At 53.1% G+C, this 19,039-nt stretch overlaps 1 protein-coding gene across 3 annotated transcripts in view; it reads right to left on the minus strand.

Moving 5' to 3' along the window:
* Positions 1-19,039, minus strand: part of SGSM1 (small G protein signaling modulator 1) — a 73,677-nt gene that overhangs the window by 42,077 nt on the left and 12,561 nt on the right. For all 3 annotated transcript variants that reach the window (XM_027566471.1, XM_027566469.1, XM_027566470.1), the window contains 3 exons: positions 7,432-7,507; positions 3,022-3,184; positions 724-876 (listed from right to left, as the gene is read on the minus strand). In XM_027566471.1, coding sequence (XP_027422272.1) covers positions 724-876; positions 3,022-3,184; positions 7,432-7,507 — 392 coding nt within the window. The remainder of the gene's footprint in view (positions 1-723; positions 877-3,021; positions 3,185-7,431; positions 7,508-19,039) is intronic.

Raw genomic sequence — 19,039 nt, forward strand, 5'->3', positions numbered from 1 at the left:
CATTGCTCTCTTCATAATATCCAAGTTCCTTAACATGACAGGCAAGACCAGTGTATCCTCAACATCTAGGTTAGTGCCTGGCATCGTAAATGTTCATTAACTATTTAGCGGATGAGTAAACAGATCCACAGATGAATGCATGCCAAGAAGACTTGCACTACAAAACCTCTGCTGCTGCTGCTGCTGCTGCTGCTAAGTCGCTTCAGTCATGTCCGACTCTGTGCGATGCCATAAAACCTCTATACCTGGGCAATCTGAGCTAGGAGAGAAAATGTAAAAAATACCACTAGGCCTTTCCAAAATGCTGTGTGCTCACTAACTCCTTTTCTCGCCTCTTCTCCAGAGTGGCAGCAATTCCCATCCTGTCCCATTCACCAGAAGAGACACCAGAGGCACAGAGAAGTTAAATGACTCCCCTAGGGTCACATAGTGAATGGACTGTGGGCTTCACTCACGGGAAAAGAAACATCTCTTAAGACTGTAAGATCCTTACACCCCACCCCAGTTCTGAAGATCCTGCATTGCTATTAACCACCCAAACCTTCCCAAGGTTCTAACTTTGGCTAGTTTAGAGTCAAACAACCAGGAAGTCCTTATTAGTCACTTTCAAATCAAGTGTATATCAAGAGGGCAAAAAGAAAGCAGCTCTGTGAGAGAGGGCGCAATTCCCAAGATGGCCAGCAGGTGGAAGCAGAGTGCACCCAAGTGTTCCTTCCCACTCACCTGCTGTTTTCCACAAGGTAATGAACAATTTTGTCCAGGACCTTCTCAAACAAGGCCGTGCGGATCCACAGGTGCTTGATGGCAAGTGGGGACAGGCTGGGCAGTTTTGGCAGCTTTCGCACATTCTCCTGGAGGCCCTGGATCTGATTTCGCCTTTGAGACCAGCAAAGAAAGAGAATAGATACAACAGAGGAAATCCAACAGGATCAATATGCAAATGGGAAAGTGTCCAACTTCTCTAAGAAATGAAAGAATGGCAATTAGAACAACAGCAGGAGCCCACACTGCTCCTGGAGAATGGGAGAAGAGTTGAAAAAATAACAACACCCAGTGGGTGTGAAGACGTGGTTAAATCTGACCCTTTTATACACTGGTGATGGGTGAGCCAGATTCTCATACTGAAATTTCTCTGTCTCTTACTTTCTCTCTCTCAGCTGGAAAGCAGTGCCGGCCAAGAAAAGTCTTGGATTCTTCTCTCATTTTGGAGGCTCCCCCATTGCTCTGGAGAAGCAAGCTTTATAACACGACAAGCAGGGTGCTCTACAACCTTGCCCCTGTCTACCTTTCTGGCCACCTCCTTACCACTCCCTGCCTCTGACCCCAGGATCCAACCAGAGATCTCTGCAGATCCCTGAAGCTGCCAAGCTTTCATCTGAGGACTTTCTGTGAGGGGCTGCTTCTTTCTGGCTTCCCTCCCCACTCTATTATCTGGTTGAACTCTACTCACTCTTGAGGTCTCAGGGAGGGCACCCCCTCCGACAGGAAGCCCTCGTGCACCAGCTGAAGCTGGGGAGGGGCCCCTCCTCTGTGTTCCCTGGATCTCTGCAGCTTAACTTCTGGCTCACTTCTCTGTCTTCCCCTCCACAATGGGACCTCAAAGGCATGGATTATGCAATTCAACTGCTTTTTAAATAAAACACTGAGAGTCTACCACATGGCAAGCTTTGGCCCTGCTTCACGCCCGTATCTCTAGGGCCCGGCACAGTGCCTGGCGTGTACGGGGGCTCAGTAAATATGCCCATAAAAGAATGATTGCAAAAATGAGTGAATGGGCCCCTGGAATGGACATCTCTCATTTCTCCATCAGAAAGTTGCTCCCAATGTTATGGAAGCTCCATGGAAATCCACCTCCTTTAAGAAGCTATCAGCAGACACCTGGGAATTTAGCAGAGGGACTGGAAGACCCCTAAAGATCAGGTGGCTGAAGAGTCAGATTCCAAATGGGAACTGGCAATGCTAAGTCCAGAGCACTGCCCATGGTGCAGTTCTGGCCAGCAGCCCTGGGCTGGCAGGGTCTGAAGGGCAAGGAAAGGGCCATTTCTCTCCCAGTGGGGTGGAGTGGCCACTCATGGTGGCGAGGGCAGACACATGACTTGCCTGTCTCTCTCTCCCTTCTCTTGCCCATAACACATGTGGCTAATCAATCCATGCACTGTTTCCCACGAAGCCTACTCACAGCTCCAGAACTTTCCACGAGACAGTTCTCTGCCGGTCTTTGGGCTCCTGTAAAAGCAATGAGCTCTGGCAGGAAACCACCTCACAGCCACCAGCACCAACTGGGGATGAAACCTATTTGCCACTCCTGACTGGGCTCCAGGTGGGGGCTTGGTTGTGCAGTTGGGACTCGGGGTGGTTCTGGTGGGAGGCACTCATTTACACATTTTCAGGCCATGAGCCACTAAGACAATGCCCCTATAAGTGGCTGCTTCACCGTGAGCCTCAGATCCATGCAGATGGCGACTATGTGGTTATATTAAACTTCGATCTGCCTGCATTTGGCACAGGCCTGGCTCAGTAGGCACTTACTCATTCAACAATCATTTCCTGGGCCTTTCCCGGGTGCTGGGTGCTCTCCCAGACACTGGTGACCTAATGGGGACAGCACATATGCAGCTGCCTATCCTCATGGAGTTCAGAGGCCAGTGGGGGGGACTGATAACAATCAGGTTAACAGTAAATGAATGAATGAAAAATTATAGGTGGTGATAACAATTGGGAAGATAATAAACAGACTGATACAAAAGAGAAATGGGGCAAGGGTTAGAATCTACTACCAGTTAGAGGACATTACCATCCTTGGGGATGACAAGGGAGCCACCACGGAAGATGAGGGGTGTGAACTGGGAGGAGGGTGCAGCATGTGCAAAGGCCCCGGGGTGTGAAAGGCCCAGGCAGCTTTGAGGAGCAGAATGGAGAGTGGAGAGGGTGCTGGGAGGCACAGGCTCTTGCAGAGCCCAGGGAGGAGCCCAGGCTGTCCGCTGGGGGCGCCCCAGCCCACACCCCGCGCTCAGCACTCACGCGCTCTCGATCAGTTGCTCCAGGTCCTGCACCTTGCGGCTCAGCTCCTCGGCCGGCGGGAAGCTCTTGCCCACTTTCATGAAGAGCGCTGCGATTTTGTTGCTGCGCAGGAAGCCAGCCGCCCGCCTCCGCAGCCCGTGCAGGACGCAGGCCTCCACGGCCGCTGCAGGGACACCGCGGTCAGCAGGCCCCACCCATGACCCCCCCCCCACGCCCAGCCTGGTTCTGGGCTTTCTCGGTCACACACAGGTGCCTTGAAGGTCTGGGGCCCCATAGCATCACTATGACAGCATCATAGTTAAAAGCTTGTATGCCTCTCCATTGTCCGGCCCCTCAAAAGGGAGCAAGAGGGCTTGGTGGTGAACCCACGCTTGCTGCCCTGGGTCAGAGCACCTCTGTTCACATCTTCTCCTGGCCACTAACCAGCTGTGTGATGGGGTGAGGCGAATCAGTTCCCCTCCACATGTCTCAGTTTCCTCATCTGTAAAATGGGATAGTATGAATAGTAACCTCATAAGGTTGCTGTCAGGATCAGGTGGGGAGAATGCATGGAAAGCACTTTGCCCAGAGCCTGGCACGTGTGTGTGCTTCATGAAAGTTAGCTATTACTCCTCTCAATGATGGAGGGGAGCCGGGACCGCGCGACTGCCTAGCTTTATTTCAGTTAAAAGAATCACACTGCCGTCATTACGACTGTGCCTTCAGTAACAGCTAACATTATGGATCTCATTCAATCTCCGCCATGGCCAGGCAGAAAGGAAAACCATCCCCGTTTTCCAGATGTCGAAACTGAGGCTCCCAGAGGTGAACTGAATTGCCAGGGCCACCCAGCAAATGAGCGATGGAGCTGGGAGTCATACCCACGTCTGGGCCCAGCGTGTGCTCACAACATCTGTGCCTCCATACCCACGTCTGGGCCCAGCGTGTGCTCACAACATCTGTGCCTCCACAAAGGGCCTTTGAAGAGAGGTTTCAGTCATAATCTTCCCATTTCTGGGTCTCCCCTGGAGGCTCTGTCCAGCCCTCCTCAAATAAGAGACCGGGGTGTAGCCTGGGTTCTACCACTAACTTGCTGTGTGACCTCAGGCAAATAACTTTCCCTTTCTGCCCCTCACTGTTCCCTTCTAAGAAACAGGCCCTGTGCATGCCATTCTGATGACCTCTACCTTACATATCTGATACTTTCAGCAGCCTTAACTTTTTTTTATTTAAAAATTAATATGTATTTATTTGGTTGTAGCGGGATCTTCAGTTGCGATGTGTGCACGCTTAGCTGTGGCATGAGGGATCTAGTTCCCTGACTGGGGATCGATCCTGGGCCCCCTCCGTTGGCAGCGTGGCATCTCAGCCACTGGACCACCAGGGAAGTCCCTCAGCAGCCTTTGTCTTCTGACTTTCCGTCTTACACAGCAGCCTAGGAGCTCACACTGGTATGCACCAGGCGCATAATCCATGTCTATGGGGAAATGTGAGCTTATTAAGAGCTACTCCTCACTCTTACTGGGCACCTGCTGGGCGTCAGACCAGCGTTAAGATTCACCTTCCCTAATCCCTGTAGTGAAACTCAAGAGGCCAGTGTTCTAGTTACTGTTGTTTCATAGAGGAGGACACCAGCACGTGCAGGGTTAAGGGCCTGGCAAGGCCATGCCATGCGTAAGGAGAAACGCTGAGAAGTTTTTGGGCGATTGCTTGTCCTATTCTTGCTGCTGCTGTCAGCAGTGACTTGGCTTTGAAGGACTGTTCACATACTGCCTAATCTGCTCATTGAATTAAAATATCCTGGGTGATCATCTTTAAAATAGCTTCGATTTTGCCTAAATATCTAGGACTTTTCATTTGCTTACATTGATTAAATTCATGATCTAGTCCAGCTTGGTAGACATTGTTCCATTTTTTTCTGATAATGGCTCATAAGGAACAGACGAAATAAACCTCAGGGACATCCTTCAGACCTCATTTAATGCCAGCACGTTTCTCTCACCCTTGAACTTTGATCACAGTTAGAGAATTATTATGATTTTTATCACTTGCTAAAATCTTCTAAGTCTTGATCTTCTAAGTCTTTAATTGGTAGGTATGCTAGCAAGCCCTGAAACAGACATGCATATTAAGTTTTTTGCAAATAACAATGTCCGGGAGAAAAAAGAAAGCCAGAGATCTATATCTATATTTATATATCAGTTCAGTTCAGTCGCTCAGTTGTGTCCGACTTTGTGACCCCATGAACCGCAGCATGCCAGGCCTCCCTGTCCATCACCAACTCCCGGAGTTTACCCAAACTCATGTCCATCGAGTTGGTGATGCCATCCAGCCATCTCATCCTCTGTCGTCCCCTTCTCCTCCTGCCCCCAATCCCTCCCAGCATCAGGGTCTTTTCCAATGAGTCAACACTTTGCATGAGGTGGCCAAAGTATTGGAGTTTCAGCTTCAGCATCAGTCCTTCCAATGAATATTCAGGACTGATCTCCTTTAGGATGGACTGGTTGGATCTCCTTGCAGTCCAAGGGACTCTCAAGAATCTTCTCCAACACCACAGTTCAAAAGCATCAATTCTTCGGCGTTCAGCTTTCTTCACAGTCCAACTCTCACATCCATACATGACTACTGGAAAAGCCATAGCCTTGACTAGACGGACCTTTGTTGGCAAAATAATGTTTCTGCTTTTTAATATGTCATCTAGGTTGGTCATAACTTTCCTTCCAAGGAGTAAGCGTCTTTTAATTTCATGGCTGCAGTCACCATCTGCAGTGATTTTGGAGCCTAGAAAAATAAAGTCTGACACTGTTTCCACTGTTTCCCCATCTATTTCCCATGAAGTGATGGAGATATATATTTCCATATACATGTGTGTGTATATGGGCATGTGTATGTATGTATTTTTACATACATAAAATACTTTTGGGGAATTCCCTGGTGTTCCAGGAACCAGCGCTTTCACTATCACGGGCCCAGGTTCAATCCCTGCTCAGGGAACTAAGATCCTACAAGCAAAGCAGTGTGGCCAAATATTTAATTTATTTATGTATGTGTATATATATATACATTTTTTTTTTGAGGGGGGCTTCCCTTGTGGCTCAGCCAGTAAAGAATCCGTCTGCAATGTGGGAGACCTGGGTTCCATCCCTGGGTTGGGAAGATCCCCTGGTGAAGGGAAAGGCTGCCTTCTCTGGTATGCTGGCCTGGAGAAAGAACTCCATGGACTGCATAGTCCATGGGGTGGCAAAGAGTCAGACACAACTGAGCAACTTTCACTTTCATTTATATTTATGTACTTAAAGATATATCACCTAAAAAAATAAGATCTTGCCCAAGGTCACCCAGCAAAGAAGTGGCAGAGATGGGATCTGAGCAGAGCTGGGCAGCCAAAGAGCAGAACTGAGATCTGTGGTTTCCCAGGCTGTGGCGTGTGCTCAAATGGTTGTGGGCCTGTGGGTGGTATCCCTAGCCACCCGGACGGAAGCTGATGGGCCCCTCTGTGGAGCCAAGACTGTGAGAGGGGCATGATAGCTCGTCCTTCGTGGAGAGACACTCCACAATCACGAGGTTAAAAGGTCTTTAGGGAGGAAGAAACACTCCCACATATACGTACACGCTGCGTATGTGCTGAATCCTGACTTCGGGGACACGCAGGGCCTGTGCCTCTAGCCATTGTGAAGGTACGGTAAGAACGTGGCAGCAAGGCTATTTCTGGAGCCCCATGGGCCTCACAGGTTCAAGGAGAGGGAGAGGGCTGAGTCACACTCCGAGCCCCGGGCCTGCCTCCTTGGCTGAGCCAGCTGGGAGTGATCCCTCGGGAAGTGTCCACGGCTTCTTGATTCCTTAAAGTCCCCATCCATCCTGTCTCTCTACCTGGGTGAGGAAAGGGGGCGGAACCCATCCCTCAAAGGCAAGCCCCCGGTCACCTGGGGTGCGGTCGCTGTGAATGGAGCCCAAGGGATGGGAGTCATCTCTCCGTGTGGACCGTGATTACCCCTTCCTGGGGCACAGAAAGTGAAAGTGAAGTCACACAATCGTGTCTGACTCTTTGTGACCCCATGGACTGCAGCCTACTAGGTTCCTTCGTTCATGGGATTTTCCAGGCAAGAATGCTGGAGTGGGTTGCCGTTTCCTTCTCCAGGGGATCTTCCAGACCCAGGGATTGAACCCAGGTCTCCGGCATTGCAGGCAGACGCTTTACCATGTGAGCCACCAGGGAAGTCCTTCCGGAGCACAGATGTCATTCTTAATCTCTTCTCTAATCTTTTCCCTACTTCCAAATTCCCTAATGGAGTCCCTTTGGAATCTGAAAAACACTTCGCAGTTACGAAGCATGACCTCTGGGGGCCTCTGCTCAAAGAAAGCTGCCACGGCCCCAGGGCAGCCCACAGAGAGAAAGCCACTTTTCAAGGCCGCCCGGGGCCACCGACTCACCGCAGAAGGAGATGATGTGGCTGCTGTCCTCGTGGACAAACTTGCGTGTGACGGCCTCCTCCATGATCTGCTTCACCTGGAAGGCAGAGGCGCCGGAGGGTGAGACCCCACTCTACCTGGGAGCGGGCACCCCAGGCGGCTGCGCTGTCCCTGCCACCCCCCACAAGGGGCGTTCTCTGGTTGCTTGGGATGTTTCGGGAACGGTTCCCTCTTTGCAATCCCAGTGTTTTCTGTAGGGCTGAGGCCTGTGGCTCCTGCTACCCTCACACTTCACCCTGAAATGGATTCATTTTCAGGCTCTCTGCATAGTGGGCTTCTTTTGAGATGGCACATGAAGCGTCATCTCCTTCCCCGTCTGTGCAATCTAAGGCACCCGTCTCCAACTTCTTCCATCCAATTATCGTTCCTTCAGGGTGCTTCCTGTCCTATATCTTTGCTCACTGTCTGTCTCCAACTTCTAGAATGTAAGTTCCTCGAGGGCAGGGCCCCATCTGCCTTGTTCACCGCTGTATCCTCGGAGCCTAGAACAGGGCCTGGTATGTAGTAGGTCTCCACAAATATTTTCTGAGTGGATGAATGAATGAATGAAATGAGCATATATAAAAAAATGTTGGGGGGGAGTGCAATATGAAATATCAGCCCTGAGACCCGGTAGATCAAATCCCTGTTTGGGTACCTGTACCAGCTGGATTTGTGGTCTTATTTTGGGAAACTGAGCTCAGCAACATGCAGAAATTCACCCAGAAAGGCAGACCTGGCCCAGAGTGGAGACATTTCAAGACGGGCCTGCGTCCCCAGGCTGTGTGCTTTCCACACTGCATCCCTCAGTCGATCAATGCTGCGTGCCTGTGAGGGGCCAGGCACAGGCGACACCCCACTGAAAGGGCCGTCATGCCTCTGCTCGTGGAGGCGACCCCCTGGTGGCCTGAACGCCCTTCTGCTTTGCTGGATTCTGGGCCCGAGAGTCACTGTAGTACTTTGAGCAAAACGTTTCTCCCCTCTGGGTCATCAGTTTTCCCACCTTGAGGAGGTGGGAAGAGATGATATCAAAGCCTGGTCCCAGATCTAACGTCAGCAGGGCTTGATGTGGGAGTCTGGAATCCACCCCCATCGATGGGCCCCTTTCTGGCTGCCCTGAGGGCCACCCAGACTCAGCCCGGCCAGCGCATCCACGCACAGGGCTGAGTGCAGTGTCAGGCTCCCAGCGCCCTTCCTCTCCCTTCCTTCTGGATGCCTCCTGGAGAGGAAGACAGAACTCAAAGCATCCTTGGCCGTGTTCTCCGGAAAATCACATGGCAGTGCCCACCGAAGCTGGCACGCCACCCCCGCCCTGACACAACGAAGTCAGCACCTGCCTTGTGAACAGCTCCCGACCTCCCGGCCCAGCAAGCTCCAAGCCAGGCTCTGCCAGCGGCATTTCAAAGCCTGAACCCTAGCTAACCAAGCCTGTGGAACTGCCCCCCTTAACAAATGGGGAAACCAAGCTCAGGAAGATGAGCAAGGCCACCCAAGGCCACACAGCTAGGAAGGAGCAGAGCTGGAATTCCAACCTGTAACAATGTTTCTCACCGTGGCTCCAGCCCCTCCAGCTTCTAGCTGTATTTCCTCAGGCGCTGCCCTGCCTAGAACCTCGCCTTTGGCCTCCTTCACTGCTAATTCTGATCCTGGCTGAAACATTAGCTGTTTTGGTTAAATCTCCTGGCTTGAGGTCCTTACGGTGGCTGCTTTCGTAATACTCATCATATTGATGCTGATTTTGTTAGCACCTGTCCCCCTTGCCAAGCTGTCGATCCCATGAGGGCAAGCACTCCATATCTCCCTGATTTACAACCATATCTCCAGCACACAGCTGGTGCTCAATAAAGTTGTGTTTGACTAATGAACGACTTGAAGGATCATGCCTGACTTTCTGCTTTGGTAGAATATTTTAGTCTGGGGGAAAAAAATAAGCTTTCTTGTCACTATGCGAAACACGCTCAGCCGTGTCTGACTCTTGGCGACCCCATGGACTCTGTCCATGGAATTCTCCAGTCACTATAATCATGGGTAAATAGAGCAGCAGCATACTGATCCCTGGAGCAAGCAAAGGCACAGGGAGGTAGAGTAACCCGCACAGGGTCACACAGCTGGTGAGGAGCGGGTTCAGGGCTTGGATCCAGGTTTACCTCACGCCAGTGGTCGCGCTCCTTCTACAACATGCCATCATACAGGTAAAACCAAATTAAAAACAAAACCAAAATTAACCTCCCAGGGGAAACACGGCCACCAAGGGCAGCCCGCACAGGGTGTGAAGGAGGGTTGCAAGCAGGTGGACAGAGAGAGCAAGAATTGTAGTTCCTGCGTGTATCACTGCTTCCAAAGCTCTCTCCTACCTGCCTCACCTCTCTGGATCAGCGTAAGAACGGCATGGTAACACCTTCGCCTTTTAAGGAGGAAACTGAGATGGAGGAGGGGGCACACTCCTTTCCTTTGCAAAAGGCAGCTCAGGGTCCTCCGATATTCATCCGCCGAAACCCAAACTTGCACTATGATGGGGTTAGGAGCTGGGAGCCCTGATCTACAGCCAGTCTGCCAGAAGTACAAGGAACAGCCTGAAATTTGTGATCGGTGCCTGAAATTGGGGGGTGGGGATCAGTATTATGGGACTGGGCCCTTAACCTGTAGGATCTGATGCCACCCCTGGGTAGATGGTGTCAGAACTGAGTTAACTATAGGACACTCAGGTGGTGTCAGAGAATTGTGTGGAAAGTACTGTGTGGGGGACAGGTGAGAGCAGAGGAGAAACGCACAGCGGGGGCTTGTTTCCGCAGCTCGCCGACTGAGCACAAGAACGTCTGGCTCTGCGGGCCTGTGTGCTTCTTTTAGCAGCAGGACAGCTCTTGCGGGGGAAGCGCAGGGTGGCAGGGAGGGTCAAAGCCGGACCGCCCCATGCCATGGCAGGCCCCAGCTCCTTCCAGAGAGAGGCCTGGCTCCCTTTTAAGCAGGTCACAGCCCTCCTGCCGACGTCCTCCTGTTCCTTGGAGGTGGCCATCTGCCGGTCACCCTCTGGAGTGGCTCTGACGCGGGGACCCTGCTGCCCGCCGCCTCCTCCGCCACAGTGAGTGCGGAGACGACCAGGCCCATCAGCTCCCTCCACAAAAGGAGGCTGTGAGCTTCTTGAAGGCACGTGAAAAATCCCTCAGCTTTGACTTCTGGTTTGGCCATCAACTAGGAGATGCCCTGAGCCTGGCACCGCCCCTCAGGGCTGTGGTTTCCCCCTCTCTCTGACCTCAAATACCTGCTCGGGATGCCTTAAACTCTTTCCCTTCCCTTTCCTTGTCACCGTCTTTCCAATCCTCTAAACCATCATCTCCCCTAATGTTACAGGTTCAGCTGCGGCCCTCCCTGGCCCCCCACCAAATACGTATCTTGAAATCTTATCCTTCGGTTCCTCAGCACATGACGGCATTTGGAGATGAGATCTTTACAGAGTGATTAAGTGGAAATCAGGACATTCAGAGCGAGCCCGAATCTGTTATCATCTGGGGTCCTTACACGAAGAGGAAATCTGAACATGGATGGTCACAGAGGACGAGCATGTGAAGATACAGGGAGCAGACAGTCATCGGCAGCCGGTGGGGCACCCGGCACAGACCCTTCCCGCCAGGCCCTCGGAAGGAACCCGTCCTGCCGACACCTTGATCTTGCACTTCCAGCCGCCAGAACTCCGAGGAAATGCATTCCTGCTGTTCAAGCTGCCGAGCGTGTGGTACCCTGCTATCGCAGCCTGGGCAGACTCACACCTCTGCCATGTTCCTCTCTCTCCGGAAGGCCTGGGGCACCCCGACCCATGGCACGTGGCAGGTAACACTGATGAAGTGCAAGCGGGGCGGGGCCTTGGTGGGGGTGCTTTTACTTCTTGGGGCTGCAGGAGGGCCTGGCCAAGCAAAGTGAAGATTCAGAGGTCCGCTGGTGGCAAAACCATGGCAGGTGTTTTGCTCTGGGGGCAAAAAAACTGGGTGGGGGGTTGCTCTGTGCACTTGAGTGCTAGCTAGAAGCCTTTCTGGTTTGGGGCTGCAGAGGAAGAAGAGCGTGGGGTGCAGGGGCCATGGGCCTCTGGGACAGAGAGAGGAGGGCGGGGAGAGGGGTGGGCCGTGAGAAGGTTCTGATGATGTGGCAGCTGCCACAAGGCACCACTCGGATCCCATGAGGACCGGAGGCTGGGAGAGCTGCTGGCCCCTCGGAACAGGGTCACCTCAGCTGCACAGATAGCCCCTCCAAAGTCTCGCTCCTTCCCGAGATCGGGGGGGTGGGTGCCGTACAGGGAATGATGCATGTGGCTGTGAAGATCCGGCATCCTTGCCCTCACAAGGGACAGCTCACAGGGGCCCTCCCAGCTCCCCACGGGGCTGGTGGGGGCTGCCGGGGGCTTCTGTAGAGACCAGCTCAGGGCCCAACTTCTTCCTCCGCCCACTCCGGCTGCTCCGCCTCACCTCCCCTGGACCTGACCCCAAGAGTGGGCCCCCATAAACCTCCTGCATCCTGACCTCCATCTCAGCACTGACCTCCCATCAACGCGTCTGGACAGCAATCTCCAGGGACAAGTTGCAAATGATACAAACGCAGGGGGAACTCATCTGGGCAGGAGGCAGGAGAATCAGCCCTTGGGTACTGAGCTCGAGGTAGGGAGAGCCGAGGGGATGGAGTCAGACAGTCCTGGGCTGGAGCGGCCCTTAGTCCTAAGAGCCACTTGCAATGGGGACTGGCAGAGCTGCTCCCGGAGGGGCCGAGAGGCGCCAGATGGGAACTGGTTACAGATACAAACGCTCGGCCTCACCTGGACCTACTGAATCAGAAACCCCAGGGTGGTTATCAAGACCCTCAAGCGATCTTCTGCATGCTCAGACTGCACAGAGGAGCTAAGGAGATGGAGACGGAGGGCAGGAGAGAGTAGGGAAGGGTGGGGGAGGATATAAAACAGGGAACTGCCCCCAAATCCTCACAGAAGAGACGCGGCATTCACGGCTGTGTCCAGGGACCCTCCCCACACAGCAAGCTCCTTCTGGGAATGCCTTTCTCACACCCTGGTCAGGCTGTGGGCAGTGGTGGCTCCTGGCTTCCCAGTGTTAATATCACAGAGTGCTGCACGCTTCCTGCGGTCTCTCAGCATCCTTCCCTCGCCGTAGTCAACAGCCTTTTATTAAATTCATCTTAATGTCCTCGGTTTGGGGGAGCCATCTGCTTCCTATCGGCACCCTGACTGCACACATGCCCTGTCTCAAGTTCAAAATCTGTGGAGCAGAGAAGACTGCTTACAGCTGTGGATCCTGAAACTCAGGTCTTGAGGTCACACAGTCAGGAAGCTGGCTGCAGGGAGGAGCCTTGGGCATGGATCCAGGGTGGGGGGCTGGAGGGGAGAACGCAGCACTGAGGTGTTCTCAGCCTGAAGGAGGGGTTCTGGTGAGTAAAGACCCCTGCCCACTTCCGCTGGCTCCCAGATGTGGGCTAGAGTATCTCCCCAGAAGTTAATAACAGGCCGACAGCCGGAGGCCAGGGAGGAAATGAAAAGGCAATGCCGTGGGAGCCTGCCCAGGAAGGTCACTGAGAATCCTGCAGAAGAGGGCATGGTCTTGTGGCGGGAAGAAAGAAGCTGCTGCCCACTCCTGCGTGAGTTGGGGGAGACCATCCCCGAGGACTGGCCAGCACTGTGGACGGGGGAAGAGGGCCTGGCAGCCACAGAGGACCTCTCAAACTCTCAACCACCTTCCCCGTCTCAGGCCGCCAGACATGGTCTTGAGCACAGTCCACTTTGGAGGCAGACAGCTCGGAAGGACCACGGGGTGGTGTGGAGACAGTGCGGGTGGCAGGGTGGCATCCTGGCATCCAGTGTGACTTCCCAAGCCTGGGCCCAGGAGTCATGCCCTGTCTTGGTGGCACGGAGGCGGTGGCTGTGGTTGGCGCTGCTCTGGAGCCACACAGACCTGCGTTCCCACCCCGGCTCAGCCACCAGTGTCCCGTGTGGGCACCGTCAGGTCACCCCCCTGCTGCCACTTCGGCTTCCTCAACTGTGAAGCGGAACCTGTCACCCTGCAGGGCTGTGCTGAGGATTAAATGGGACGTTGCTGGTGAAAGGGCAGGCCGGGCCAGCACACAGTAGGAGCTTTATGGCACTAAAGCGTACTCTTACCTTTTTGGGGGGCACTTGCTATGCTCTGGGGACTGTTTTTGTAAACACAACCTTAAGGAGGCCATTTCCCAAGTTATTCCCATTTTACAGATGGGGAAACGGATACACATGCACAGAATTAGCTAATCTGACCCGGGCCATGAAGAGTCAGGACTCAGACCCAGGGCCTGATGGTCACTACATGTCTGTGGATCTGTGGGTCATCACCACGTGAAACCCGTTCAGTGATCATCTCTCCCAAGGAAACCTTGAGCCCCTAGGGCAGTGCCTGGACAGACCCAGGGCCTTTGTTCTAATAATACTTTGTCTCTCTCTGCAGAAGCCAGAGGCCATTGTGAAGCAAATGCTTTTATTTTCCTTTTTATCATTCTGCTTTTGTTATTAAAGAAAATGTTTACTAACAGTACCTACTAAGTGCCAGGTGAGCTGTATAGAAAGTCTGATTTAATCAATAGACCATTATTATCCCCTACTTTAAAGATGGATAAAGTGAGGCATGGAGAGTTTATACGACCTGCCTGAAGGTCACACAGCCAGGACTTGAACCCAGGTCTTCCTGACAGCCTGACCTGGAGTCCTGCCTCCAGTCTTGCCCAGTCATGGGTCAGGTGCTGAGAAATTTGTGAGGCGGGACTCCTCGGTGTCTCCCAACTTGGGGCTGGAAAGAGGCGTTGAACTAGGAGTCAGGAGACCTGGCTCACTCGGATGTGACTCTGCTAACCATTGTGGGGACCCTTCAGAGGCACGGGGGGACCTCAAAGGTCACAGTGGTCAGGAAGCTGCGATCCCTCTCCAGTTCCATTCTCAGGAGTCCTCCAACATTGGCTTGCATTCCTCCAAAGATGGGGAGCTTGCTCCTTTTGGAACCAGCTTCTCAGCTCTAAGGATAAGATGTCGGGAGGCAGGTGAGAGAGGCTAAGAGCTTGGGAGGTGGAGTCACTGACCTGGGGCCAAGTCCTTGGCCACTCACTGCCTGCCTGACTCTGGACAAGCTTCCCCATCTGGAAAACGGTGTGTGTGGGGGTCTTAGCACACCTCACCTCACCAGGCCAACATGAGGCCTGAATGAGATCGTGGACACAGTGCCTAGCACATATAGGGATTCTACAAACAGTAGTGACTCTTGAGATGACAGTGACGGTCAGGTTCACTGCCCTGCCTAGGGTGGATTTCATGAGGGTGTGCAGGAACTAGGAGGCCCTTCAGCTCTATTCAGGCGAGCAACCTCAACTTGCTCTGGCTGTGGCCCAGCCCCCGCTCCACGTCAGGCCTGGAGCAGCTGCCCCTGCACCTCCGGCCTCACCCTGCAACCATTCAGAAAAATGCCCCGCCCTCCTTCACCCCAACCTCCCTCCACCTGCAAATATTTAAACAGCATAAAAGGAGGATTCATCTCTGAAGGGAGGCAGGGAAATCCGGACCAATCTGCACAGCTGGAAGGGGGCCCCTGGGGGGCCCCCCAGGCCATCCTGTCTCTCTCCTCCTCACACCTGCCACCTGCCCACACCCAGGTACTCTCATGCTGCCCACCTGGAGCCCTGCTAGGTTCCAAATCACCTTGCTTCTCCTCCCTGCCTCCTCACGCTGTGCTGTGTTCACCCCCTGCAAGCCCCTGATGGGAATCACTCGGCCCAGTATGCAGGACCGTCATTAAGGGCTGTGGAAAATACGGGCAGGGGGCCTTAAGTGGGACCCAGCACACAGCTGCCACGGTATAAAGGGAGGCACTTTAGAGACGTAAGAACGTGGGCTTGGAGCCACTAGGCTGCGGTCAAACTCTAGCTCTGCTGTTAGCTGGGGGAATCCTAGGCCTCAGTTTCCTCGTCTGTGAAATGGGGACGATGTTTTGCACCACCTCACAGGGCTATGGGAGACTCCAAAGATAAAACAGACACAGCGCTCAGAACTGCCCTAAGGCAGAGCGTCGTACGTGGCACCTGAGAACTCAGCGAGGCCTGATGGTCACTACACAGCTGTGGATTTGCCCGCTCAGTGTCCGTCTCTCCCAAGTACACCTTGGGCCCCTAGGGCAGTGACTGGACAAGCAGTTCGGTATATATTTGGTGATCACTCTGATTATACTAATAACACTAATACCGGCATCCAGTGCTTGTGGAACTGGGTTCCAGGCAGTGTCCTAAGCCCTTCTGATGGATCGTGTTTGCTCTTGTGTAAGGCTGGGGTTGACAAACTACTTCTACAACGAGTCAGACAGCAAATGTTTCAGGCTTTGGGACAAGGCCGCCACGTAAAACATAGGATGCCCAGTGAAATGTAAATTTCAGATAAATATATATTTAGCATAAGTATGTCCTAAAGAGTGCATGGTGCATGTTGAAATCCAAATTGAATTGGGCGTTCTGAATTTTCATTTGCTAAATCTGGCAAACTCCTTTTCAGCCACCTATGGTCTAAATGAGTCTCTTTTGTTTTTACAGCTGTTTATAATGTAGAAAGCCCTCTCAGCTCAAGAGCCGTCCACAAACAGGGACCCCCTGTTTACAGCACCCAGCGCAGTGCCTGTGGCCCATAGGAGGCCTAAATAAACACCCCTGGAGCTGCCACCTGCTCCTCGGAGGCCAGCGAGGAGCGTTCCCACCCCAGCTGGGGTCTCAGGGGGTCGGTGCCTGGCCGTGCAGGCGGGTGACTAATGCTGAGGCAGCATCAGCTTCTGAGATGAAGGCCCCCAAGCAGCCTGACTCTTAACAACTCTGCAAGAAACTCAGTGGAGAGGACCGCTAAATTAGGATGCCTGGAGGGCCTTTGAGGTGGTTTTAAAAATAACTCTCAGCATGTGGGGAAAGTGGGGAGAAGAGGGATGTGACACAGAGGCCCCCTCAACAATAACTGGGGTGAGGGCGTGAGTGGTGGATGGGCTGGCCCCTCTGCAGGCACTCTGGATGCTGAGAGCAAGATGCACACACCGTAAGAGGCCAGTATTTCCAATCCTGCCTGGAACAGCTGACTCCTGGATGTGGGTCCCCAGGGGCAACACGATGGGCTCCCCTCCACGCCTTTGCCCACGTGGTGCCTTCTGCCAGACGCCCCTCCATGCACACTCCAGCTCGCTAACTGCAACTTGGGCTTCAGCTCAGGTGTCCCCTCCTCCTGGGAGCCTTCCTGAACTCTCTGTATCCCAAGCGGGGATAAGTGTGCCTCTTCCACATTCCACTGACACCTGCCTTCCCAGCATGGATCACATGAACCAAAACGCACTCCTTCACTCAACATTCATAGGGCACCTCCCCCGCGTCTGGCATCAGGCAGTGAGCAGATTCAGTCTCTGTCCTCATGGAGGTCACAGTCCAGCTGAGTGGAAAGATATTAACTAAATCACACCAACCAGTGTGAAGTGAGACCAGTTCTCTGCAGCGAAAAAACTTGGTTCTATGAGAACATAATAGCAAGGAAACTGGGGAGGTGGGGAGATCAGGGAGGGCTTCCTGGAGGAGGTGATGCTCAAGTTCTGAAGTACAAGTAGAAACGAACTCTCTGGGTTTCGGATTCACCAGCTGGAAAGCAGAGGGTAAAAGTTTCCTCCTGCTACTGCCCCCACAGAGGGGCCCTGGAGCTCAAAGGAAGGAACAGATGTACGGACGGTGTGGCAGGGAAAAGCACTACATGGAAATAACTGGCGGCTCTGCATTTTTCAATTTTTTACGGGCGAGGCGCGCAGGCGGTGAGAGGTGGGAGGGGCTGGAACCGGCCTGATGGGTGGGGGAGGGGGAGGGGATGGGAATATTCTGGGAAGCTCCAAAGCACAGACACAGATGTAGGGGCTGGACCCGGATGGGACCGCCCTGCAACTCGTGACCGCTTCCATGTGGCCCCCACCTTCCCTTCCAACCACATCTTGTCCCTTCTCAGTCACACGTGCACCCCTTCCGGGCGACCCACGTGACTCCCACTAGCTGACCTTGGCTTCCGCAGTCCTCTGCACCCGACACCCTACCTCCTACCTCCAACTCCAGCTCTGGAAAACCAGCCAGATGCTCAGACTTGGAACCAGGTAACGTGAGCTTCTCACTCCCTCCTGAGATGCCCTCAAGTTGATGTGAGGCTCTGCCCACCCTCATCTGTTCCAGGTAAAGAAGCCGCCTGTCAGGGCAGGAGACGCAAGAGAGGCGAGTTCGATTCCTGGGTCGGGAAGATCCTCCAGACGAGGCAAGGGCAACCCACTCCAGTATTCTTGCCTGGGAAACTCCATGGACAGAGGAGCCTGGTGGGCCACAGGGGTCGCAGAGAGTCAGACACGACTGAGCGCACACACACGGAATAACACCCACAGCACAGCCGTGAGCACCGGACTCTGGAATCGAACTTCCAGGATTCAGATCCCAGCTAACACACTCGTGGTCTCGGGCAAACCGTGTCCCTTCTCCGAGCCTCAGCATTCCCATCCGTACAGCGAGTACTATCCACATTAGTTCTACGTTACTATTCATCTTAGTGGTGCCTCATGGGCATAAGATAATACGTTCCATAGCAGTATCTCTTGGCTCTGCCTCCGAAGGCAAAAGAAATAAAAGCAAAAATAAACAAACGGGGCCTGATTAAACTTAAAAGCTGTTTGTACAGCAAGGGAAACCATCGACAAGACAAAAAGACAATCTAAACAGAGTGGGAGAAGATATATGCAAATGATATGACTGATAAGGGTTAATATCCAAAATATACATAAACACTTAGACAACTCAACACAGAGCACTGAACCTAACAGCAGCCGCACAGCAGGTGCTTCCTGCATCTGTTTTACGTAAGAACAGCCAGCATTTACTTATAAGGGGCTCACTGTGCCTGGCACTGTGTTTAGGGGGTTTATCTCATCCAGTCCTTGTGATAATTCGGAAAAATGGGCACAATTACTCTCCCCATGTTACAGATGAGGAAGCTGAGTCTTGGCGAGACTAAACGACTTCCCAAGAGCACAAGGTTTTCAAACGGCAGGGCAGGGATTCAAACCCATGACTGTCTGCCCTGTACAGAGCCTGGCACGCAGTAGACGCATTCATTCATTCAACAGACACATACAGATGCTTCCTGCACGCTGGGTAGGCGCTTTACAAAAGTGAGCCCAGAGACTCACAATAATACAGGTATTGTCGTTATTATTCTCATTTTCCCAAGGAAGCGGTGGACCTGGGAGGGACAAAGATCGTCGGGCCTGTGAAGAGGCTGCGATCTGAATCCAGGTCTCCTGCTCTGCAGTCCCAGGTCACGGTGGGGACCCCAGCAGCCAGGTGGACGATGCACCTGTTCCCTCAGCCCGGCGCAGCCCAGTGTCACCGTCACAGCTGCAGTCCAGCAGCACCTGCCAGCTCCACTCTACCCCAGCCGGCATCTTTCATCTTTCATCACGCACCTCTCCCAGCTTACCTCCTAGCTCCCTCTCTCTGCCACTCATCGGTTCCCTAAATGAAAGAAGCCAATCTGAAAAGGCAA

Source organism: Bos indicus x Bos taurus, chromosome 17, assembly GCF_003369695.1.
Source record: "Bos indicus x Bos taurus breed Angus x Brahman F1 hybrid chromosome 17, Bos_hybrid_MaternalHap_v2.0, whole genome shotgun sequence".
NCBI classification, from domain to species: domain Eukaryota; kingdom Metazoa; phylum Chordata; class Mammalia; order Artiodactyla; family Bovidae; genus Bos; species Bos indicus x Bos taurus.